General features: G+C 50.4%; 2 protein-coding genes and 2 long non-coding RNA genes across 6 annotated transcripts in view; all 4 read left to right on the top strand.

Annotated features, from left to right (window-relative positions):
* Positions 1 to 850: 850 nt before the first annotated feature.
* CYSLTR1 (cysteinyl leukotriene receptor 1) lies at positions 851 to 6,466 on the top strand. The gene is made up of 2 exons (XM_069014900.1): positions 851 to 901; positions 3,291 to 6,466. Exon 2 carries the CDS (start codon positions 3,336 to 3,338, stop codon positions 4,371 to 4,373), a length of 1,038 nt encoding a protein of 345 aa, XP_068871001.1. The 5' UTR covers positions 851 to 901; positions 3,291 to 3,335; the 3' UTR covers positions 4,374 to 6,466.
* Positions 6,467 to 7,570: 1,104 nt separating this feature from the next.
* Positions 7,571 to 11,464, top strand: LOC138110268 (uncharacterized). Its single transcript, XR_011150845.1, has 3 exons — positions 7,571 to 7,637; positions 11,262 to 11,327; positions 11,410 to 11,464. It is a non-coding gene; the product is annotated as an uncharacterized lncRNA (long non-coding RNA).
* A 2,561-nt stretch (positions 11,465 to 14,025) lies between these two features.
* Positions 14,026 to 17,105, top strand: LOC138110191 (uncharacterized). 2 transcript variants are annotated; one of them, XR_011150819.1, is made up of 4 exons: positions 14,026 to 14,080; positions 14,158 to 14,253; positions 14,445 to 14,589; positions 16,934 to 17,105. It is a non-coding gene; the product is annotated as an uncharacterized lncRNA (long non-coding RNA). The 2 variants fall into 2 exon arrangements; XR_011150818.1 differs by lacking the exon at positions 14,445 to 14,589.
* Positions 17,106 to 20,276: 3,171 nt separating this feature from the next.
* The window catches only part of LOC138110342 (fibronectin type-III domain-containing protein 3a-like), a 38,948-nt gene continuing 35,147 nt past the window's right edge, over positions 20,277 to 24,077 (top strand). Inside the window, exon 1 of one of the 2 annotated variants that reach the window (XM_069015089.1) lies at positions 20,277 to 20,351. The gene's annotated coding sequence lies outside the window, so the exon portion shown is untranslated. The other variant, XM_069015090.1, reaches the window with a different exon arrangement.

Here is a 24,077-nt window from a genome sequence, read left to right on the forward strand (position 1 = left end):
GCTCCAAGCCCTGTCCAACCTGGCCTTGGACACTTCCAGATGCTCCAGTGCCACTTTGAGCTGTTCCCACCATGGATAAAGGTTTCTTCCTCCAAAGGATTCCCCACTGCCCCAGAGAAGCCAAAAGCTGCTGCGTCCCCCTACCCTGAGGGCTACAGCTCCCTGTGACCATCCACATGCCAGCCAAATCCACTGGGGATGGGAGAATAGAAGAATTCCTTAACTCCTGAGCTAAAGGTGGGAACAGCATATCATATATCCTCAGAAGAAAGCCAATATAATTAATTGAAAATTCAGGGTGGGACAGCCCACACTTAAAATATTCAAAGTTGAGAAAAGTAATACTTCATTAGACACAGCCTTGGAGTTTGTTCTGTTTTGTTTGGGTTTTTGGTTTTTTTTGCTTTATTTTTGTTTTGGTTTTTTTGTTTTTTGTTTGGTTGGTGGGTTTTTTCTTGCAAAGCCACAGCTGTTTAAAAAAAGAGAGACAAATAAACTGTATTTTGGGATGCTGGAAGAACAGACTGCTAAATTCATGAGAATTCTCTTTTCCCTCCGATGAGACCAAAATCGAAAAGTCTCATCAAAACTATTTCTAAACAAGGTTGCTAGCTCTGATATCAGAGATGAGCTCCCTGCCAGTTACAAGCAGGAGTAAATTACTCCCAGAACAAAAACAGGGAGGGGACCCCGTCAGTTCACACCAGACTGGGGGGCGTGGGCACGGCTGGGATGCTTTCAAGTGTTTTTTCCTAGAAAGGTGGGAACACTCTGGAAAAGCTGAAGGTTTCCGATGGGGCCGGGGCGGGGCCGGGGGCGGGGCCGGGGGCGCGCCCCGTTTTAAGAGCGGCGGGGGCGCGCCTGGGACCGATCGCGCCCGCTCCGATCCCGCAGCGCTCCGGTAAGGGCTGCGCTGGGGCTCCGGCTAAGGGGTGGGGGCTTTGCCTCGGTGCCCCCCGCTTGTGCATGTCCCGGTTTGAGCCGCTCTATATCCCCCGGAGCGCAGCCGCGCCGCTAATGAGCTGCGGCGTTAATTAGCGGCCGCTCGCCGCGCTGATCGCTCCATTCCTGCCCTGTCCCCTCGCAGAGCGGACTTGGGGCTTGTGAGGGGCGTTTGGTGTTTTGGGGCATTCCCGTCCCTCTCCGAACGGGGAATGCAGCGCCCGGAGCGCTCCTCGCGATGGGGACGCTTCGTGTTCGTGCTTGGGACGAGCGACAGCAGCGACTTTGTGCTTTTGAGTTGTGTAATTAAATTGAGTGTAATCTACTGGGGGCCAGAGATGCTCCGAGGGCTGGAGCCCCTCTGCTCTGGAGCCAGGCTGGGAGAGCTGCGGGTGTTCACCTGGAGAAGGGAAGGCACCAGGGAGACCTTAGAGCCCCTTCCAGTGCCTAAAGCGGCTCCAGGAGAGCTGGAGAGGGACTTGGGGCAAGGGATGGAGGGACAGGACACAGGGAATGCACTGACAGGGTTAGATGGGATATCGGAAAGAAATTTTTCCTTGTGAGACACTGGCACAGGGTTCCCAGAGAAGCTGTGGCTGCCCTTGGATCCCTGGAAGTGTCCAGGGCCAGGTTGGATGGGGCTTGGGGCAGCCTGGACTAGTGGGAGGTGTCCCTGCCCAGGGCAGGGGTGAAATGGGATGAGTTTTAATGTTCTTTCCAACACAAACCAGTCTGTGATTCTATGACAAACTCTAGATTTATCTGTGCTGCATCAGACTGGGAGAATAGCAGTTGTTTAGGGTTTTGCTCCCTTTGGGAACGTTTTCTCATCCATTGTGGTTCGCTTTCACTTGTGCACATTCCCAGTGAGCTGAATTCACCAACACACAAATAAATGGTTCGGTGAACCGTGACTGTAGAAATAAAAAAGTGGCAGAAGCAATATTTGCCTTCAATTCACGATGCAAATATAAACACGATTTCCCTCAGCTGGGAAATGCTGTTTTGTGGGATTCTTGTTGGTTTTCACAGATACATTTCTGGGTGTGATGCTCTCTCACACTTGAGCAGTTTGATTGTGATCACCAGGTTTCCTTTTGGTTGCAAAACTCAAATTGTGTTTAGAAATTCAATAGAAAACAAGTCTTGCTTGTCTTTTGGACAAATACCTTGAGTCGTTGCTTAAATCGTGGGCTGGTTGCTGGACTTAAGGCCATTATATATTAAAGCATAAAAGGTCCTTGACACATGGACTGGTGGCTTTGTGCAGTCTGATGAGGATTTTTAGTGAACATCACCCCCTGTACCCTCGGTGGTGACAGTCCCCTCGCTGACACCTGCTGAGCTTTGGGTCGTTTGTGCATTGCAGATAACCAAAGGACTCTTTTGAAAGAGTACAAACACCAAAATAGCTGAAATTTGACTGAGACGTGGAAGCCTTGAGCATCCCAGAGGGGTTCTGAATTCTGACTTCAGTAAATCCCGGGGACAGACAGAAACTCTAAGGCTGCTAAGTTATTTTTATGGATGAAAATACATTTAACAGCAAATTTGAGCATTTTCATGGTACAGTTGTGGGTTGTCATGGCTGATCTTGACCCAGCTTCTGCTTTTGTTGTTGTTGTGGTGTCCTGTTTTTTCAGCTGGCTCTTTTCCTGCAGTTCTGATCTTGCAGCTTTTCACGGTCTCAGGCTGCAAGGGAGGTTCCGCGTTTGAACCATTAGAAACTGAAAATTAATAAAAAAAAGAGGAGAGTCAGGGCTGAACAGTTATTAGGGTCCAGGACTGCTCCTCCTATTTTAAATTCCATAGTGCTGTTGTCACCTTCATTATCCCTCTCTGCTGTTTTGCTGAGTAGCTGCCTCAGTTTGTGAGGAGTTAAGAGATTTCCTGATAATTTAATGTCCCGAGGACTTGGCCTTGAGTTGTGCCAGGGGAAGTTTAGATTGGATATTAGGAAAAATGCCTTCAGCAAAAGGCTGGGCAAACCCTGGAACAGGCTGCCCAGGGAGGTGCTGGAGCCATCATATGTGCCAAAACATATGGATGTGGCACGTCAGGACATGGGTTAGTGGTGATCAGGGTGGTGGTGCTTGATGATCTCAAGGGTCTTTTCCAGCCATAAGGATTCCATGGTCCTGTGATGCGATTCCATGACTCTGTCACATTTTGTCACTCATAACCTGTTGTTGGTACCACATGAAGAAAGGTGGATGTAGTGGGGGATGGATCAGATCCACATCCCTTCCCAGCTCTCTCCTGAGTGGGATGACAGGTTTTTCCTCTTATTTCATCATGGATATTTATTTTCCTGTGCTGCTTTGCCTCACCTGAGTTTTCACCCCCAGGCCTGACACCATCCCCAGGAGGAGCTGGTGCCTCAGCCGGGCACCATGACAGCGCTGTCCCCCAACCTGTCGTGCCACCACTCCATCGACGACTTCCGCAACAGCGTCTACTCCACGCTCTACTCCATGATCAGCATCATGGGCTTTGTGGGAAACGGCGTGGTGCTGTACGTGCTGATCCGCACCTACCGGCAGAAAACGGCCTTCCAGGTCTACATGCTCAACCTGGCCCTGTCCGACTTCCTGTGCGTGCTCACCCTGCCCCTGCGCGTCATCTACTACGTGCACAAGGGCCACTGGTTCTTCAGCGACTTCCTGTGCCGCCTCTCATCCTACGCGCTCTACGTCAACCTCTACTGCAGCATCTTCTTCATGACGGCCATGAGCTTCTTCCGCTGCATCGCCATCGTCTTCCCGGTCCGCCACATCAGCCTGGTGTCGGAGAAGAAGGCGAAGTTTGTGTGCGTTGGCATCTGGGTGTTTGTCACCCTGACGAGCGCGCCCTTCCTGCGGAACGGGACGTACCAGTATGGCAACAAGACCAAGTGCTTTGAACCGCCAGAGAACTCCCAGAAGACAAACCTGGTGGTGATCCTGGATTTCATCGCCCTCTTTGTGGGCTTCATCTTCCCCTTCATTGTCATCACCATCTGCTACACCATGATCATCCGGACCCTGCTGCGGAACTCCCTGCGGAAGAACGAGGCCAACCGCCGCAAGGCCGTGTGGATGATCGTCATCGTCACCGCCACGTTCCTGGTGAGCTTCACGCCGTACCACGTCCTGCGCACGGTGCACCTGCACGCGCTGCGCCTGCGGGGCCCCGGCTGCGGCGACGCCGTGTTCCTGCAGAAAGCCGTCGTCGTCACCCTGCCCCTGGCAGCTGCCAACTGCTGCTTTGACCCCCTCCTCTACTTCTTCTCCGGGGGCAACTTCCGGCAGAGACTCACCACGCTGAGGAAGGCATCTTCCTCCAGCTTGTCGCAAGCCTTCAGGAAAAAGATCTCTGTGAAGGACAAGGATGAGGAACCCTTTGGAGAAAGCCAGAAGGAGAATGGAAGGGCAGCAGTGGCCCCTCTGTAAGGAGGTTAAATGTTCCCGTCAGAGTTCTGGTGGAGGATTGAGATCTCAGAACTCTTCCAGAAGATGGGATGGAGGCTTGCAAGCCTTTGTTGCAGTTAAATAACTGTGGACAGTCCCTGGTTTGTGGTACTTGGTGGCAGAGCCACTGCTGGGGTTGGGCAGCCCCTGGGACCCCCAGAGCCACGTGGGACAGAGCAGCCACCACCAGCAAACTGTGGAGCTGCTGCTGAACTCCCAAAGCCCCTTCCAAGGCTGTGTTTGGGCATTTGCTTCATTTCACAACTCTCCAAGAGCATTAATTCCCTGAGCCAGTGGGAAATGTAAACAAAGCTTGCAGCGGGTGGGGAGCTCCTGACAAACGAGGGCAGAGTTTTCACTGGATCTTCAAACGGCTGCCAAGTTATTTACACAGCGAGGCCGGGATAATTCCTGCCCTGCTCCCAGCTGCCTCTGCATTTTGGTTTTTATGATCATTATGTGTGTTTTAGGCTCCCAGGGCTGTGCCTTGGCTGCAAATCGGGATGGGCCCCTCTCCCACCCCCACCAAGCAGCTCGAGATGCTTTGGTGGGCAGCACATTTGCCAGTATTTTCCCAATTTCTAGAAAAATCTGTGGGATCAGTTGTAAAATTGCAGTATCCTACTGTGCAGGATAACTCAGGAATAAGGATAAGAGGGAAACTTATTTCAGTGGGACTGAAGTGATGGCTGCACAATTCAGAATATCACTCCAGTTTTTGGGGAAGTTTTAGGTAAAAGTGGAGCTCTGCATGCTCAGAGTCAGATTTGCCTTTCTCAACTATTGGCCAAGGGTGTTACATTAATAATAAATAAAAATAAAGTTCTCCAGGATGTTTGATCCTGTTCCAGAGTGTTCACCTCACCCACACCTGGCAGCAAAGAGGCAACGTGGAAAGATCTTTGGCCCTTGGAAAGATCTTTAGGAAGAGCTGGAGATCCAAAATCTGAGTCTGGATGAGATGTAATGCTGGAGAAACATTGGGCCATGTTTCTTCTGTAAAGAAAAACTTCAAACTCTTAGATGGAGAGAAACATTCCTGTACTTTTCCAGGAGATCTGCAGGAAGGTAGCACTCCTGCCTCTGCTGGAGCAGAGCCCGGCCAGAGATCTGCGACACATCCCAGCAGAAATAGAAATTCTTGTAGGATTAAAGCTCTCAGTTGGAGAAGGAGTTGATAAATGAACAGCAAGTGTGTTTGGATATGGTATTTATGAAGTTACTTGATGTTATCTTGAATAAAGAAAACAGTTTTAGTAGTGAAGAATAACAGTGAGCAAAAGGAGTTTGGCTTGGAGAAATTATCTGCACACATAATTAGAGTGTGAATTCACAGCCCTGGCTCAGCAAAAGGCACTTAAAAAACCAAATTCACCTGCAGGACAAATGATGGATGTGAATTTCCAAGGAGATCTGAAATTCCTTTGTTAAATTTGAAGGACAAAGTGGCAGAGGGCTGAAAGCTGCTGCTGTAGAGGAGAGTTAGAGACCCCATAAACCCCCAGAGGGCAGAGCCAAGAGTTCAAAGCCAGAACTGCAAATCGTTCAGGGAAAAGAAGTGGAAGGATTTCCAATTTTTTCAGGGAAAAAGTGGAAGAATTGGCTAAAACTCCTTTTCAGGGGTCAGCATTGAGTAGTCCACTTGTGTCTCAAGGCTTTAAAGGCATTGTGCAACTGTAAATAAAAATCCTCATGGGAAACAGAGTTTCAGAATATGCAGGAATAGCATGCCCATTCCTAAAGTTTAAAATACTGAAGAGTAAAGCTAAATGTGTGTATATATATATAGATATGTATGTATATATTGCAAAGCATTTTTATTGTACCAGAGGTATTTTTTTAACCCTTTGCCTTTTTTTTTATTTGAATGAGACAATGGTAATGGCAAAGGAAATGGCAGCTTTTTTCTTTCTCTTTTTTTTGTGCAATAGGAAAGCCTGTTTTAAAAAACATTCCTGAAAATGAAATGGAAACATTGCAAGTGAATTTTTAATGACTGTTTTTTCTGTGGCTTGTTATAAAGTCTGTGTTATAGATTCTTCTTCCCTACAATAAAATTTTACTTGCACACAGCACCAGGGTGTAATATTTGCTAAATAATAATAATTTATGGTGGTGTAATAAACACTTAGAGAAGCACAGATGTTGGGGGAGTTATTTTGCTCCAGTCAAACTGGCCTTTGCCGTAGCCCAACTTCCCTGGATTCAGGCCACCACCTGGAGCTGCTGTTTGGGGACGTGTTAGAGCCTAAACTTCAAGGGCTTCAAGACTTCTGATGGTCTTGGTAGCCCTTGCAGAGGTGGAGCAGCCCAACAAAAAGCAGCTGGAACCTGGGAAAATTGGGATTTACAGCCAGAAAATACTTGGAAGATTGGAAGACACTTGGAGGGCAGGGATGCTCTTGGTGAGGGGGATTTTTTGTCTGTTTTGTGTGGTGACACATCACAAATCCAGGTTCCTGCACAGGAAACTGCTGAGGAAACCTTCTGAGGGAACGCTTTCTCCTCGGCTTTTCCCAAAGCAGGTGCAGGGGCTGTTCGATTATAAAGCTCCAGCCCAGAGGGCTGAGGAGGGACTTTGCCATCAGCTGCGGGTGCCAGCTGGGCCATGTCCCTGCCCTGGGGCCACAGAAAAGTGCCACCCTGGCGGCAGATCCCGGGCAGGTTTTGCTCAGGAGTAGGAACCTGGAGAGAAAGCTGTGCAGAGAAACAGGAATTGGTACTGGGATGAGGCAAGTTAGGAACTGCGGTGTTTTTAGGGGCTGTACACCGTGACAGGAGCTGGGAAGAGGGGACCGAGTGTCACCCTGGTACAGCTACAGAGAAAACGAAAGTGAGTGGGCTGAGTTTTTGCTTGAAACTGGGCTTTTTCTGCTGCAGCTTCTGGTCCGAGGGTGTCCCCTAGTGCTGAGCCACTCCCGGAGCGGCCGCCTGTGGCTGCCGAGGTTTCCTCTTTTTATTTAGTCCAGCCCCAGCTCCTCTCCTGTCATGTTGTCCTGTTTCCTCTGGTGTTGACCTCCTCCCACCCCTGCCTGCACTTTATTTCACAATCTTTGGGTTTCTCTCTCTGCTTTCCTTTTGGTTTTTCCTATTTTTCAGGGTGGATGCTCCAGCTGGGAAGGACCCAGCCACGGGAGGACCCAGTGTCCTCCTCCTGCCTTGGGCTCCAACTGCACACTCGACTTTGCCTAAAAACCGCTGATTTTCCATAGGATGACTATCCCAGTATGTGCCTGGGAGCTGGTGGTGAGTACAGCCCTTGGGCATCACCTCCTCGTGACAGTTCGGCCTGGGTGTGTCTGGGAGGGTTATTTCTGACCAAACCAGTACAGCTGTGGGTGAAAAGCTCTGCCAGACACTGGTTATCCATATGGGAATGGGATGGTCCTGCCTGTCTCCCACCAAAGGAAAGGGAGCTGCCACACAGGCACAGCTGGGAAGTTCAGAAACTGCCCATGCGATGAGCCCACCCTTATTCCATAAACTGCTTCCCCATAAAACTCCTGCAGGATGTGAGAAGTCAACAGCCCTTCAGTTTAATGAGCAATAAAGTCCAAGCACTAGCAATAAAGAGAGATTTCCTCTCATTCCCACTCTGAGCATGGTGACTCCTGCCCCCCCCCTCCTTCCCGCCCCCCCATCCCTGGGCACGTATTTTGGGGCTGGAGGGGCTCAATCCATTCCCACTGCCTGGATTCCCCAGAGATCTGTGCACTGAGAAGCTCTGGGTCCCTTAGCAGGAGTTAATTCTCCAGCTGAATCTTAGCTTTTTGTTCCCCATTTCCACTGTGGTCTGACACTGGGAAAGGGATTTCTCCCACGTGGCAGCAGGGAGAACACCAGGCCCTTTATCCTTCACCTACAGAGGGTACGACCTGGTAAGGGGCAAAAATTAAGAAGGAAAAATGAAGGAAAGCCCATCAGATTCTAAAATACCATCAGCACTAAAATGTCTTTGAAACATTCAGTGAGCAATAAAATGTCTTAGAAACATTCCTGAAAGCAAACCCGAAGATGAAAAGCCCAGCCTGACACTTGGGGTTACAAATCCCTCTTGGGATCAGCAAGGTTGAGAACTCAATCCTGCTTCTCCCAAACTCTTAGTTCCAGCTCTGCAAGCGGCCACACGTACAAACAACTATTTGGAATATTTGCAGACTTCACTGGAGGGGGAAATGTGCCCGTTTTGTTCCTGTCAATGTGGTTTCTTACGCTTCAGAGGAAACCAGGCTGCTCCGGGAGCAAAGCAAGGGCCCTTTGTTAGGTCAATAAATGCATTCCTATGGATCTTCACCGGGTTGGGGATAGAAGGAGGTAGCGAAATCCCATGATGTTCATCATGAATAAAAACTCCAAGTCCAGGATCACTGCTGCAGGTGGCAAAGACTAAACAGAGTTCGGTTTGGGTTTGGCCTAAAATCCCTTTATTTGTGAGGAGCACGACTCCCCGGTGATCTGCTTGAGTTTAAATTCAGCAAGGCTGAGGTCACTTGGGTTGTTCCACCTGGAGAAGAGGGGACTGAGGGGAGACTCCTCAGGAGCTGCAGCTCCTCCTGAAGGGCAGCTCCAATCTCCGCTCCCTGTGAGAGGGGCAGGACCCCGGGGAATGGATGGAGCTGTGCCAGGCCAGGTTTAGGCTGGATTCTAGGAAAAGGTTCTTCCCCCAGAGGCTGCTGGGCACTGCCCAGGCTCCCCAGGGAATAGTCACAGCCCCAAGGCTGCCAGAGCTCCAGGAGTGCTTGGACACCGCTCCCAGGGATGCACAGGGTGGGATTGTTGGGGTGTCCGTGCAGGGCCAGGAGCTGGACTGTGATCCTTGTGGCTCCCTTCCAGCTTAGGGTATTTTATGATTCTAAGGCTCCCTGCAGCCCCATGAGCCCCCCAGTAACATCTGCAGGGTTCAAGGACAATGTCACCATGTCCCTGCTGTGGGAATCTCTCTCCACACAGGACAGGAGGTTCCTGCAGGTGTTTTGTCCGGCCAGCCCAGGAGGCTGCAAAGGGCTGACTCGAAGCTGCTGGGTTTGGGAGCAGTTATTGCAAAAGGCAGCTTGTGGCTGGACTGTTAGAATTGCATCTGTCCCAGGATCACAGAGGCTTTATTTCCTTTCTGAGTAACCCTGAGACAGCCTCTTCTCTCTGCCCTGTCCTCCCCACGTTACTCACAGCAGGAAGCTGCTTACGTGAGTGAGGGCTGGAAAATGCTACACTGCCCTTTCACCACGAATTTTCAAGGAAAATGGAATGAAAAGTTCCCCCAAACTGGCCTTGAGCCGCTGCCTCCTGTCAGCAGCATCTCCTCCCACACTCCTCACGTCCTTCGTCACCCCGACTCACTGTGCCAGAGGTTCACAGGACTCCAGAGCTGCTTTGGGTTCCTCCTCGCCCTTTCCCAGTGCTCCAGTGGGAAGGGCAGGGCAGCAGCTTCCCTACAAACCTGGAGCAGCGTCCTCACCTGTGGGGAAGGGCTTGTGGTCCCCAGCTCCAGAGAAGAGACTGGAGCAAGGCTGAGACCCCTCAGCGAGGGCAGCCCAGCCCCAGTGCTGAGGTGGCCCAGACCTGTCCCGGAGAAGGTTCCCAAGCCATGCACGAGGAATCCCAGGCTGGGCAGGACTGGAGGGGGGCAGAGGCTGAGCTCAGGTGGATTTTCCTCTCGGGATGCAGTGTGATGACTCCAGTCAGGGTTAATCACATCCTGTGAGAGGAAAAAGAGCCCTCAAGGATGTGAACTAATGGAACAGAGGTGCTGAGGAACAGATGTCAAAGCCCTGGGGGACAGTCCTGCATATCCTCAGCTCCCAGGGTAGATCCTCCTGGGATCTGTCAGGAGCCTGTTCAGATCCAAATTGTGCCACTCACACCAGCTGACGGTAGAGTTTGCTCCCACTGTAATTAAAACTAAAACGAATCAATAGAATCTGAGGTTGTTCTGAGGGTCAGCAGACGTCCCTGGTGCATCTGCCCATGGCAGAGGACACTGGAAGCACTGGGCAGTGCTGAGCAGGAGCACCCAGAGCCACAGAAAGTGGCACCAATGATTCAACTCAAATTAAATGTCTAATTATGGTGACTCTCTCCCATGGTGGGAATTCTGCTGATGAAATAACCCCAGCAAACCTCCGATATTACACTGAGCTTATGTAAACTCAGGCACGGATCTCATCAGCCTCCACAGCTTCCAGCGAGGTGCCCGAGCTCGTGGCCTCCTCCACCAGCACTGACCCCTCAGCAGAGCTGTATATTTTGATTTTTCCCTGTTTATTTCTACTGGATGTTCCTCTGAAACAACTGTGTTTCAACAAGGACTGCTGGAGGAGGAGGCAGCTCTTACACTTCATACTCAGAGAGGGCACAGTTCAGGGGTAAAGTGACTCTTAGAAGGAAGCTGGGAAAAGTAGAAATATGGTTGATTAGCCGCCAAAGCTAGAAAAACAACACAGCCAGAAAAATACTGCCCTCCCATGAGCCAAGGAGAGTGATAACGTGAAGTTAAAGCTGAAGTTTCTACCCCAAATGTAATTCCATTCCAGGAAAAAATATATAAATGCTTCGGTCCCTGCTTTCCCTGGCAAATTGAAATTTTTACAAAATACCAGCTCTTTATCCAAACTACAAGAATTATGTCAATACAAACTGCAGGGGTTGTAGGGACAGGGAGAATTTGAGCTGAGAAAATAGCAAATTGGGGAATATTTTTGTTTCTATTTTATGTTAAACTTCAGGGGCTTTTCCTTAAGTTCAGTGCAGCAACACCACAGGAGAGCACCACCTTGCCATCCTAGCTCACACAAACACAGTTTGGGCTCCTTTTGGATGGAGAGATCTATATTTAAGGACTTCTATTGATTGATTTGGTTTGATTTTATATAGAAATACATTAATAGGATGACCACAGGCAGCGGTGAAAAGGCAACGCTGAGCAAGACCCTGATGTTGGTGAGGCATTTTCCATCCCTTTTCCCAAAGTTAAAGGGGTCAGGGCCCCCTAAGGAGGTGCTGACAGCATTTTATCCATCAGAAGGAGGATTTCAAAGCCACGTAACCTTTGGGAAGAGCAGGGATTAACAAACCTCGCTGAGTGACACCGTGACAAAAGGCCAGCCCTGCGCATGTCCCACACGCGCTGCCCGAGGACGCTGCTGGCACCATCTGGGGAGAAAAGATGAAGTAACAGCAAAGAGGGGAAGTGAAAAGCACGTTTCTTCATTTTTAATGGAACAAGAGTCCTGTAGTTCTCTCAATGTGTGTTTGTTTTTAGAGAAACTTTTGGAACAGGCACTGAGGTGACGTGTCACTGGGGGAAGGATTTGGTGGCTCTCCGGGGTGACCGGTCACAGGAGGCCATTCCCAGGTACAAATATTCCATGTTTGGAGGCTTTCCCCTGGCTCCAGTAGAAATGTTGAGCATGAAAAAGATCAAAGAGAGTCATTCTGAGCTTTTTACTGCACGAGGTGGTTCAAACACATTGTCTCAGGAGGTGGGAATGGGGCAATGCCATTGCTGGAAGCCACCTCATCCCTCGCCAAGGCAGAGGAACTCTGGGATCAGAGGTCCTAAATCCCTTCCTGGCACACAGGAGTTCTCATCCCCCCCACAAATTTGCCCTCCTCCTGTTGTGCTTATCTCACCCATTATCTCACCCCTAACAAGTTGGGACTCCTGAGTGCCCTGGGAAGTGGGAAGTGACTTATTCCTAGTGTGCAAGTGAAGCAGAGGGGCAGGGATTGATGCTGGAGCACCAGGCCACTCTCCACCACCTTGTCCAGCTGGAAAGTTCATCCTGAGCTCACCACCAGCTCAGGATGAGCACCAGGGGTGGTGGCCTGCAGAGACAGCTTCAAGGCACATCCCAGGAAATGTCACAGCTCCACACTCCACTTCCACCTCCCTTTTTTCCTTCTGCTTTTCTCACAGATGATTGGAAAATTCACTGCTGGAGCATCACAGACAATCCCCACATCCATCCCCATGGATGACCCCAGCTAGCAGCTGCTCCAGTCCCTTTTGCAGCCTCTGGAGCCACCAAGTCCCTTCTCCAGAGCAGGGGAATGGCAAAGCCAGCGCTCCTGGAGCAGAGCCTTTGGAAGGGCTCCCCAAGCTCCCTGCTCCCAGCAGCCTCCAGCACCAGGCACAGCAGCAGGGAAGGCAGCGGGGATGATTTTTCACAGCAAGAGAAGATGGGGAAGGTGGGAAGGGGCCAGTTTGGGGTTTTTTTCTGCTTTCTCTCCTAAAGTGTCCTCAATAATTCTACTCACAGGTTGTCTCCTGGAGATCTGCTCTGCCAGCTGAGAAATGCTCCTTGTGCCACTACCTCACATGGAATATCAGTGCTTGGACCTTCCCTCTGAGGGTGGGAAACCAGATCCATGCCAATCTCAAACTGGAGATGATTAGCCCCAAACAAATAAGTAGGTTTGAGTAATGGAGACAACGTGGAGGTTTCCTGGAGGAGCCAATATTTGAATTCTTCACAGCTGCATGTCTGCCTTTTGCTGGGTGGGTTGTTTTTTTTTTCCTCTTTAGCCTGAAGTGCTCCCAACTGCCTCACACCATATGGCTGCTTCTTATTTGCATCCCAGACCTGATTCATGGCTCTGCACTGATATATATCAGATATAAAATGCTTGTTGGAGTGGGGAGAGTCCTTTCTGTAGTGCTGAGGACACCGAGCCGATGGTGCTCCAGCTCCAACGTCTTCGTGGCTGGAAGAGGAGCCCCCAATGCAGAGCAGGGGCCCCCAGGCCTCCATCAAGTGAAAAATAAAAAATAAAACAAAAAAAAAGGGAATGGAAACAATCATGAGGAATGGGGTTATTGTAGGAGAGAGCAAGTAAGAGAGGTTGTTTGGGGACAGGGAGGAAAATGCCAGATAGGAAAGAAATAAAGCTCTGAAGAGAGACAATGGAGAACTGGAGTGAAACAATTGAAGTCCCATGTGGACAGGGAGCAGGCAGATCATGGAGCACGGGCAGCTTTTCCCGAAGGTGCCGCAGCTTCCAGCACTCTCGGCCCAGGGATGGACATCAAACCTTCAGTGCACAGGGCTGAGGGAAATTTTGGTGCCAATGTGGTGGGAAATGGGTTTTCACTCCCTAAAAGTGAGGTGGGGGAGTTAAAACAAGGGCAGCAGCCAGAAAAACAAGTGAACCTGTGGAAAGGTAGGAAAGCTGCTCCATGTGCCCAGCAGGAAGGAAACAGCCCAAACAAAGGGAGGAGCATCACAGTGCACCTGACACAGGAACACTTCAGGTTGCACCAGTCCTCCACTGCTGAGGGCTCACCTGCAGCTCCCCTGGATGTGCCCTTCAGAACAAGTTAAAGAAGAGATCAGGGTTTCAACAACTGAACCCTCAGCCTTTTGTCTGATGGAAAAAATCAATTCCAAATGTGGAGATTTCAATACAGGCTGTAATTTTGTTACAATTCAGATTTATTCTGCTTGTTTCCTTTCCTTTTTTTTTTTTTTTTTTTCCCTTCCCCTCCTCTCTGTTCTCCAGACATTGGCTCTGGTGCCTCTTCTGCTCGCCAAAGACCTTTCACAGCTGAATTCCATGCAGGGAAACGAGCCCCTGCCCACCCCAGGGAGTGAAATCCCCTGTTTGGGATAAAAACACAGGATTCAGGTGCTTCTGTAGCATCCTGGAAACATTCTCTTCATGCAGAGCCGCAGGAAAGCACATCAGAGACGGTTTGTTAAACAGCTTCACTCTGATTTATAAGAGCCTTATAAATGAACTTATTTTGGCTTTCTCCTTTCATCACCAGAGCGAGGACGAGGATCCTCCAGCTCTAATGTGTTTAAATGATGGTTGTTTTGATTTCTGAGGCTCCAGTTACTCGGAGCTGTGAGCACATTCCCAGGTAAGCCGGCCTAACCCAGTCCTGGTGTCCCTGTGACCGGGTCAGCTGGAGAACTGTCCCTGTATCCACCTGGGAGCAACTCTGCTCCTGCTCCTGAGCCATCTCGCTGCTGCCATGGCTGCTGCCTCTTCCCCATGCTCTGGGGGTGCCTCAACACCAGGGAGTGAGGCAGGATGGGCTCCATCCCACAGGAGATCCTGTTTTCCCCAGCGGAATGTTCTGCTCTGGAGCAGAAGCCCCAGCGGGTGCCACGTTGCTTCCCAAGGTCTCTGCTTGGACCTGCCCGTTCCCAACACTTTCTTGAGGCACAGAGTTCTTCAGCCTGTTTGGATTTGGGTTGGTTTTTTTTCTTGTTTGCTTCTTGGCTTGGGGCAAGAGTTATAGAACTATGGGTAAACACAAACAGTGTTTGGAACTGGACTGAAATGAGATGTTTGATTCCTATCGGGGCCTTTGCTGGATAAATTGAGGAGAAACAGAGCAGAAAGACCTTGCAGAAAGTAGGAAAGGTGTGTGGGAGAGACCAGGCAGGTGTTCCACAGCCTTCTCCTCACGTGACAGCAGCTCCAGACTGGGGCTGAGAGAAGTGAGGAACAACTTCCCTGCTCCAGGCTTTTACCATTTACAGGTATCCAGTGGCAAGGTGGGGGCTCCACCCTCCCTCCTGCACAGGAGAGGGATGAGGGTGAGCTCAGCTTTTCCTCCCCGCTCACAGAAAGATCTTCAGTGGGCCAGGGTTTAATTCCCCTTTCCAAACAGCCCCTGCTGTGCTTCCAACCTGCAGGATGGGGCAGAGGGAGGTGTGGGAGCAGCTCGAGGTCAGGACATGCAATGTTTGCTTGTGGGCTCTGCCACATAAAGAGTGAAGGAATCATAAACCAGGTGTTCCCCAGCACTGAACTTCATCCCTCGCCACCTCCAGCAGCCATAAATACCGGAGTGTTTGTTGTGGGCTGAGCAGGGCTCTTGGTTTGGTTTTTATGGTGACTCTGTGCCAACAGGTTTGTGGATTCGGGGCTGATGTTCAGCGGGATTTTATGGGAGAAGGTCCGTGCCAGGAGTTCCTGGTGTGGAGTCAGGGTTCTCGGGCGGTTCTGGGTCCTGCTTGGAGAAAGAAGCACAGACAGCAAAACGTGGTGTCCACCTGCACCTCCATCCCCCGCCAGGCTTCCCTGCCAGGCCATTCTAGCCTGTCCATACTGATGCCAAGCACCTGTATTTTCTTCTTAATACACCTCTTGTTTTGCTGTAAGGCACCACCAGAACTGAACCGGGGCTGAAAACCACTGCGAGGGCAGAGAGTCCTGGGCATATTACTGAACCCAGAAGAAAATCTCCAAACTTGGTGCAATTTCTTCAATTAAAATGACATCGATTTTAGTGACACAGAGGACAAAACTGGTCACAGGTGCTGGCACCACCCTGTGCCGGTGTCACCTGCTTGTCCAGTGAGTGTCTAATAGCCCTAAATCATTTTCTGTTGATTTGCTTCTGTGGTTCAACAGCAAAGAAACAGCAGCTGGATGGGGCTTGGAACAACCTGGGGGACTGGAAGGTGTCTCTGCCAATGGCAGGGAGTGGAACTGGATGGGTTTTAAGGTCCCTCCCTACCAAACCATCCCAGGATTCTGTGATTCCGTGGAACAGGGATGAGGGCACCTGCAGAGGAGAAGGCGTGTCCTGGCGACCTTTGAGGAAAACCCCCTCTCCCAGTGCCCTTCAGGCTTTTCCCATTGTGCTGCTTCCCAAACGCACAGCCCACAGTGCTGGTTTGCTCCCTGTGGAGCAGATCCCCCCCTGGAGAAAACACTCCGGGTGTGGAAGGTGCCGTGCCAGCACACAGGGGTGGAAAATCTGCTCCAGCATCGCTGTTTGCTCCTGCAGATGCCAGCGCAGCTCCCAGCAAAGTGCTGCTTGAGGGAAGTTTGTTTGCCAGGCTGCCCTGCCCTGCTCCCTCCTGGAGAGCACACAGCAGGAGTTTGTGTGTAGCCAGGGAAAACCGAGGGAATGTGTTCCGAGGCCGCGCTCGCAGCTCCCAGTGAAGGCAGGCGAGGGGAGGCTTTGCTAGACACAAGTTCAAATAACCAGCATGGTTATTATTGTAGTCCAAGGATGGAAAAATAAACATTTTTATTATGGGCTGGAACTCAAACTCCAGGACGGCTGCTAATCCCCCTGATAAGTGGGGTGTTGGAGTGGAGGGGGGGTGTGCATCCAGGTTTTTGTTGTTCAAGCTCCCCAACCCACGTTCAGACTGGGATATGTTGTAATTGCAATATTCCTCTTATCTTTCTTTTCTCCCCTCTCTGTCAAAGGCTTTTCTTTTCCACTTATTTAATATTTTTCTTTCCCCTTGCCCTTTTATTTGTATTAACTCACCTAGAGCAGTTGAATCAGCAAATTAAAAAAATGAAATTGCAATTCCAAATTTTCTAGTGGAAGAATGAGCATGTTTTTGGCACTGCCTCTTGCCATTGTTTTGTTAAGACAGATTCTCCTTAATTCCCCTTTTCCATTTCAGAGCTGGCCCTTCCTTTATAAGCCCAGATTTCTTCCCATTTGTCCTCTCTTTCCTCCCATCCTGACTCATTTCCACTTCCCATTTCTTTTCTCTTTCCCTTTCCTTTCACCAAGTGTTCTCTGATCTTATATTCTGCTATTTTTAATTCCTCCTTCCCAGGCCTGGATCCACCCTCGACTGGATGCCCTCTTCCTCTCAGACTAAAGGACAGTCTGGGCAAAAATTTCCTCAAAATCCAACTTTTCCCAATCCCGTCGCTGCCTCTGTGTGTGGAACCTGCTGTCCTCACACGGTCCTTGTGGCTCTCCAGGAATTTCAAAATAAAGTTAAAGCTGCCCTCAGCCTTGTTCCATGTAATTCCTGACCCATTTAATCAGAGCCTTCCTCCCAGGCAGTTTGGTCTCTGTGCTCCTCACGCCAAATATTTCCTCCTGTGCGGCTTTTCCGTCTGGAACATCCCGCCTCTGCCTCCAGCCTCACCTCCCTTTCCAGTTCCAGCTGTAAAAAACAGCTTTCCTCCACTGTCATCCCGTGGCAGTGTGGGTGTAGGCAGCAAACATTGGGTCATTTCTTTTCCATGGTGTGGGAATTGTCACACTTGGAGCAGTTGGAGTTTTAAAGGAGCCCTGGAGCCTGTGGGGCGTGGGCAGCTTTGAGACCTTTCATCCCGAGGCTCACTGGAAACGAGCTCCAACTCCAGAAGTTTTTGCACCGCTTTGCTGGAATGACCAGTGAGCACCTTGTTAGGATATAAGAGCCATTTGAAATGGAAATGGAAGGGGAAAAATTTGATTCAAGGAAAGGCTGGGGGAAAAGGATTTTTCCGCACTGTGTTATTACCTACGAAGGGATTCTTGTCCTTATCAAAGCTGGGGGGTCCGGGAGCTTTCAGAGCAAAGAATGCTCAGCATTCCCTCCCAAGGACCTCCTTTATTCTGGATATCAGGCACAGGACATCACCACAGGGGATCACAACCACCACCAGTCACAACTTGTAAGGTTTAGCTGGCAATGGAAAATACCGAGCCTGGGAAGTCAAAACAGTCCTTGAAGTTCTGCTTGCAGCAGCAAAGTTCATTTGGTGCAAAGCGTTTCAGATTTCCAAATCCCATCTGGTGGGTCTCTTTCAGGAGATCTCCCAAAAATTAAGCCCAAATATTTCACTTCAGCATGAAATCCTCAGGGCACTGCAGATTAGGTAGAGCCTGTGGAGTTCTAAGATTCCTGAGATGCAGTGCTGAAGATTCCAGGAATTCTCTCAAAGGTGAAATTATTAACCAACTTTTTGTTCCTAAAGCAGGCCTGCACTCACCGGGTCCTGTGCTGGCCTGGTCTTCCACGTTTCCTGAGGTGTTCCCAGACTTAAATGGGAGCTGGAATTAAAGAATTCCATTTGGGATCACCGGTGAAAGTAAGAGTTTAATATCAGGGACAAAAGCATGGTGAGACTCAAAACAAAGGAGCAGATTATTTTTCCCCAAAATCCTTGTCTGAAGGTTTCAATCTATTTTACAGGCAAATTTATAGGTTCTTATCAACCAGAATAAAACATGGGATGTGCTGATCCACACTGTTCCACAGGGCAAAGAATCAGGCCAGGAGTCACATGTGTGCTGGAAAACTTGTGGAAAGGGCAGAAAGAAGAGGAAATTTCAGTGCAGAGATTTTTTACCCATTATCTTGTTAGGAGGAAAAGGTTTCTCCTGCCTTTTCCACCTGGAATTGGCCATGGATTCTGCTACAAAATTTTGCTTTTCAGATGCAACAGATTTTATGTTCTTTTGCAATTTGCTCTCAATTAGCAGGGAATATATTCATCATTTTATGGGTCTATATGAGTAAAATAAATGGTAAACTTATTCTGAGAGTTTTTTGGCCTTTATTTGACAAGGTAAACTATTAATTGCTTAAAAATTCAGCAGCCACCAGCACTTCTGGCTTTTCTTACCAGGGCCTGCTTGTTGAAAAAGATGGACGGGAACTTATTTTAGTCCTGTCCAGCACAGGGTGTTCATTATGGCAAACCAACCCCTTCCACCAGTCTCCAGAGAGAAATTCTCTGACATTAAGGGGCAATTTCTTCTATTCGTCATAAAATTTTCTATATTCATTAGGAACACATCTAAGATCAATCCAGGGGTAAACACAAGCCCATTCATTTTAAAAGGTTAGTCTTTCTATGTCTATTATATGGATATATATACACACATACACATTCATTATATTGCATATAAATGTCAAGTGTGACCTTTGTCTGCTGTGATCCACGGTTTATGTGGGGCTTGTATAAAAGCACAGCTGTCACATTTATTTTACATCCACATGGAGCTGAATTCCACACAAAATATCCCTGAAATCGCTGCTTTAAGCAAGTTTGAGGCACATTTTTTAAAACACATTAATGGCAATATATCGGTGTAAACTGCTTGGTGGAAACAAGGTGAAGAGAGTAAGATTTATTGGTGCATTAATTGCCAGGGAAAAAATGGATGTGCCAGAGGGCAGCTCAGGAGGGTTTTTTTCAGCCCCTGCCCTTGATCCTCTTTGGAGCAGGGCTCGGGATGCTCTGAGGCTGGACAGGGGAATGGAGCTGCCTGTCAGGATACACAGGATCATGGAATAACAGGAATATTCAGGTTGGAAAAGACCCCCAAGACCACTGAGTGCAACCATTCGCCAGCACTGCCAAGGCAACCACTAACCCAACATCCCCAAGTGCCACATCCACAGGGATCTTGAATCCCTCCAGGGATGGGGACTGCTCCTCCAGGATGGGGTCTCTGGGGTGGGATGGGTGCCCTGGACAGCCTGTGCCAGTGCTTGACAATGTTTTCCGCGAAGAAATTTTTCCGTAATATTCAAGTAAACCTCTCCTGGCACAGCCAGCAACAAAACATCTCCTCCTTCTTCTCTTTGCCGGTTCAGTCGGGGTCATCCCCTCACTTTCATGCCGTCACCATGGATGCTTTTTGTGTTATGACACAGTTTTAGGGTTCAGGCACATGACCCCCCAGGCTGGGAGGTGGAACCCCCCACCCATCCTCGTCGTAGCACGGGGGGGATGGAGACTGGAGACCCCCGAGGGGGCCAGAACGCGGCTCGGTGACGCAGGTGGAGCACTGGGGTGACTGGTGGGTGACAAACAGTGTCTGGGGGTGACACTGCCCAAGGGGGACACACAGTGACCAGGGGACAGTGTCCAGCGGTGACAGTGCCCGGGGGCCACGGGCAGTGCCCGAGCGGGACAGACAGTGACCGGCGGAACAGACAGTGCCTAGGGGACAGTGCCCAGGAGTGACGGGCAGTGCCCGGGGGTGACGGGCGGTGTCCGTGAGGCACGGACAGTGCCCAGACAGGTCACCCGCCCCCAGGTGCCACCACCCCCGGCCCGTCGGGGCCGCCCCCCCGCGCAGCTTTCGGCGGGTGCGAGTGTCCGGGAGCCGCGGATCCGCGCCGGCTGTGGTTGGCGCGCCCGCCCGCCCCCGGCCGGCGGCGGCGCAGGCGCGGTGCGCGCATTCCATGATGGCGGCGCGGGCGGGCGGCGGGCGCTGAGGCGGCGGAGCCCGCGGGGCACACGGTCAGTGCCGGGGGGAGCGCACGGGCACCGCCGGGGGCCGCTCTCCGGGGCCCCTTCCCCGGTCCCCGCTGCTCCCCGGGGCGGCGGAGAGCGGCGGTGCCCAGCCGGGGCGCGGTGGGCAGTGCCGGGAGCGGAGCCCCGCGGAGCGGAGGGCGGTAGGCGGCGCGGAGCCGGGCGGGGGCGGCTGGAGGGACAGGCGGGACCCCGGGGACGGGAAGGGTGTTCTGAGGCGGGGGACAGCCCGGGGTATGAGGCAGGTTCGGGGGTGGACGTGGCGCACGGGGCAGGTGGGGGCAGGATCCAGGGGGATCCGATGTCCCGGGACATGGGGCGGGATGTGGTACCGCGAGGAGGATGGGGTGACCGGGATGGGATGGGGTGCTGGTGGTGGGATGGGGTGCCTGGGATGGGGTGTGGTGGTGGTAGTGGGATGGGGTACCGAGGATGGGGTAGGATGGAGTGCCTGGGATGGGGTGCCCGGGGTGGGCTGGAGTGCCCGAGGCGCATGGGGGTCCGGGCAGGCAGGGCTCAGGGTGTCGGGACAGACGGCCGGGGTCTGTCCGGGTGCGCTGCCCTGCGGGGCGCGGGCATCCCCCCAGGAGACCCGGCGGGTGCGGGGTACAGGGCTTCTGGGGAGCAGCTGCTAACCGGACCCCCGGTGCTGGGGGGGGCCGGGCGGGGGCTCCCGGCCGAGCCTGCCCGGATGGGGTTAATGCCAGCCCGCGCCGCGGGTCGCGCATCCCTCCGCTCGTTCCCGCTCCGCTCCCTAGCGCACAGATTCTCCGTCTCCTCCTTTCCCTCTCCTCTCCTTTTCCTCCTGTTTCTTGGGCCAGGAGGGGCTGCGATGTGCAGTCGTCCCCCCCAGGTCCCCCCTGGCCGCCCCCCCGTGCTCCCTCCCCGGCAGCCGCTGCCTGCGAATGCCACGTAGCCTTGTAGTTGTTCCCCTTGGCTGCTCCGCAGCTCCGGTCCCAGACACCTCCCCCGGCTCCTCCTGGGCTCGGGGCAGGGGGAGGTCACTCCTGTCAGCCCCTGCCTGGCTGGTGACCATCTTTTGCCCTCCCCCTTCCCGCTGTGTCGTCCCCCCCCCCGCCTTGGGGCAGCAGCAGTGGGGATCCCACTGGGGCCACTTTGTGCCCACTCCTATTTATGCCTCTCACAAAGGGTTGGGGACTTCAGCAGCGGGTACTTCCCTTCGGGGACAGTCTCCAGGAATTCTTTGCCCCCAGACTCAGCAACCCCTCTGCCACCTCAAATCTGAGGTGTTCCTGTGCTAATCTCTGAAAACAGGGCAATAATGCATTGCTGGCAGGTGTATTTGCTCCCTCCAGCAGCTGGTTTCTGAGTTTCGTTTCTCTTCAAAACTTGGTTGGAATTATGGACATCTTCTGTAATTAATAATTGAGGTTTCAGTTTCTCTCCGTTCTGCTGATACTTTATGTCTTCCCTCTGTCCTGTGCTAGTTAAATTCTTTCACACTGGCAGCCCTTTCTTGCTTTCCCTGCTGCCTGATTGGGAATATTGACACACGGATAAATTCCCCAACAGCCCGTTCCACGTATGGCTGTGGCCTGCGATTCCTGATGTTTTCCTAATGTATTTATCTTTACAACACTCAGTTCAATAGGGAAATACTATCTCAGTCACAGATGGAAAGACTGAGGCACCGAAATATTTATGGCCCAAGGTCACACAGGAAGTATGTGGTGAGGCAGGGAATTGAATCTAGATTTCCTGAGCCTCAGATTAGCATTTAAACCAGGGAAGCATCCTCTCTGTATTTTAAGCCAATGAATTGACCTTGGAGTTAAGATCCAGTGTAGAAGAAAGTACTTTGTGTTTGGTTCAGTATCTCTATGAGTAAGAAGCAAAGCCCAGGTTGCTTCCCACACTCACATTCCTTCCCTTGGTTTATGTATTTTGTGAAAAAGGATAAGGTGGTAAAATGGGAAAGATACTGACTTTCTCAGGGCTCAGTGTGTGATCATGGGTGTTGAAAAGCAGCCAGCTATTACACTCTCCTCTCTTTTTGGGCTTTTTACCTTCCTGTTTCCAAATCTTGGAAAGTTGTGGAGCGTTCTTGTTGTCTGGGAATCATTTGTTCTCAGCTAGGATCAAATAAATCTCATTTTCTATGGAGCTGAACTAATTCAACTGGATCCCCGATCTCATTTTGGGATTCTTCATGGAGCACCCTGTGGATAAACAGAGCTGGTACTGATGGCTCACACACCTCCTGGAGCAAGCTCTTACAAGTTATTCTCAGCTGTAGCTCAGGATTGTTGCAGCAAGTTTTTGGAAAACTTGGCTTTAGCTGGAATGAAGCAGCACTTTGATAATGCAGTGGAATGATTTCAGCTCCTTGGGCTGGGGATGTGCACAAATACCAACTTTCCCTGCTTGGAACAGCTGGTTTTTGGTGGTGATTTGGTAGTTAATTTTCCTACAGTGGTTTTGAGGAATTGGATGTTAGAATGGTTTAAAACAATAGCTCCTGGTGGATTCACCTTTAGAGAGAATAAAGATAACTTTGTCTACACAAATCCATTTCCTGCCACAAGCCTTGATCACAAACTGCACCTCTCTTTGATGTTGCACTGACACCCAATCTGGATATAAATGTTCTATATGACTCTTTTCATGACCTTCTCATGGCATTTTTGGAGGTTGGCATTGGCATTGTGTTAACTGTGGGGCTTGTCCCACCCCTGCCAACAATTGTCATCTTTTATGGTGATTTTTAGGAAAGGTTTGGTGAGTCCTTAAAAAAGCCAAGATTTCATGTGGACCGTGCAGATGGGAAAAATTCCAGCATTCTGCTCCCCTATTCTGCCTGGCCTTGGGTCAATTTCATGCAAATTAAAATCTATCTTTTAAGCTTGAAGGAGTGGCATTTTTATTTGGTGACTTGCTATTTCCACAATTGGGAAACTTGTCAGATTTAGAAGAAAATACGTGACTGGGAAGACATTCCTACAATATTGTGCATCAAAGTCAGGAGCGGGTATGAAATATTGTAAGAATTCCTTCCCTAGTTCCATATTTTCTTAATTTCCTGTCATGATTTCATTGACTCGGAGAAGAATTTTAAAATTATCTCTGAAAGCAGATGAGAAAACCTCAATATTAGTAATCCTGCAACAGGGAAGAGGCTTGAGGAAAAAAATGATGTTTCTCACTTCTAATTTTGGTCTGTCTGAAAGCGTCAGGTCTGAACTCTCAGTATTTAAACCTGGGGTTGCTCAAGGCTCTGGGCTCGAGGCTGGGGGATGTGGGAGCAGGAACCTGTGCATTTTTTCACCTGTTTTTAGCACATTGTCATGAAGCTTCCCGAGGTCAAGATGGTTGGTTTTCAGCTGTTATCTTTGCTGCAAGCCAGACCTTCACTGAAAAGTTTTGGATTCCTGAGTGAGGAGCACACACTGAACTCTTTATTGCATTCTTGAAGAGCTTATTGTAAAAGCAGCGATAATTTATTCTTTCAGTGGTGCTAACACAATCCTTTCTGTGTATTGACCAGCACAGACAGACCACTGGCTCCCAGCCCTTCAGCCCTTTCAATCCTAATGTAAATCTCCCCTTGTTCCCAGGATCTTGATTGATGTGGAAAATGCCTTCTTTTGCCCAAGATTCACTCTGGGGCCTGATGCTTTATATTCGATATTTTTCCAGTGTGTCATTTAAAGTAGTTCAGGAGGAACATTTGTTAGGTTGAGACTTCAGAAGCAT

The sequence above is a fragment of the Aphelocoma coerulescens genome, chromosome 4A (assembly GCF_041296385.1).
Source record: "Aphelocoma coerulescens isolate FSJ_1873_10779 chromosome 4A, UR_Acoe_1.0, whole genome shotgun sequence".
NCBI lineage: Eukaryota > Metazoa > Chordata > Aves > Passeriformes > Corvidae > Aphelocoma > Aphelocoma coerulescens.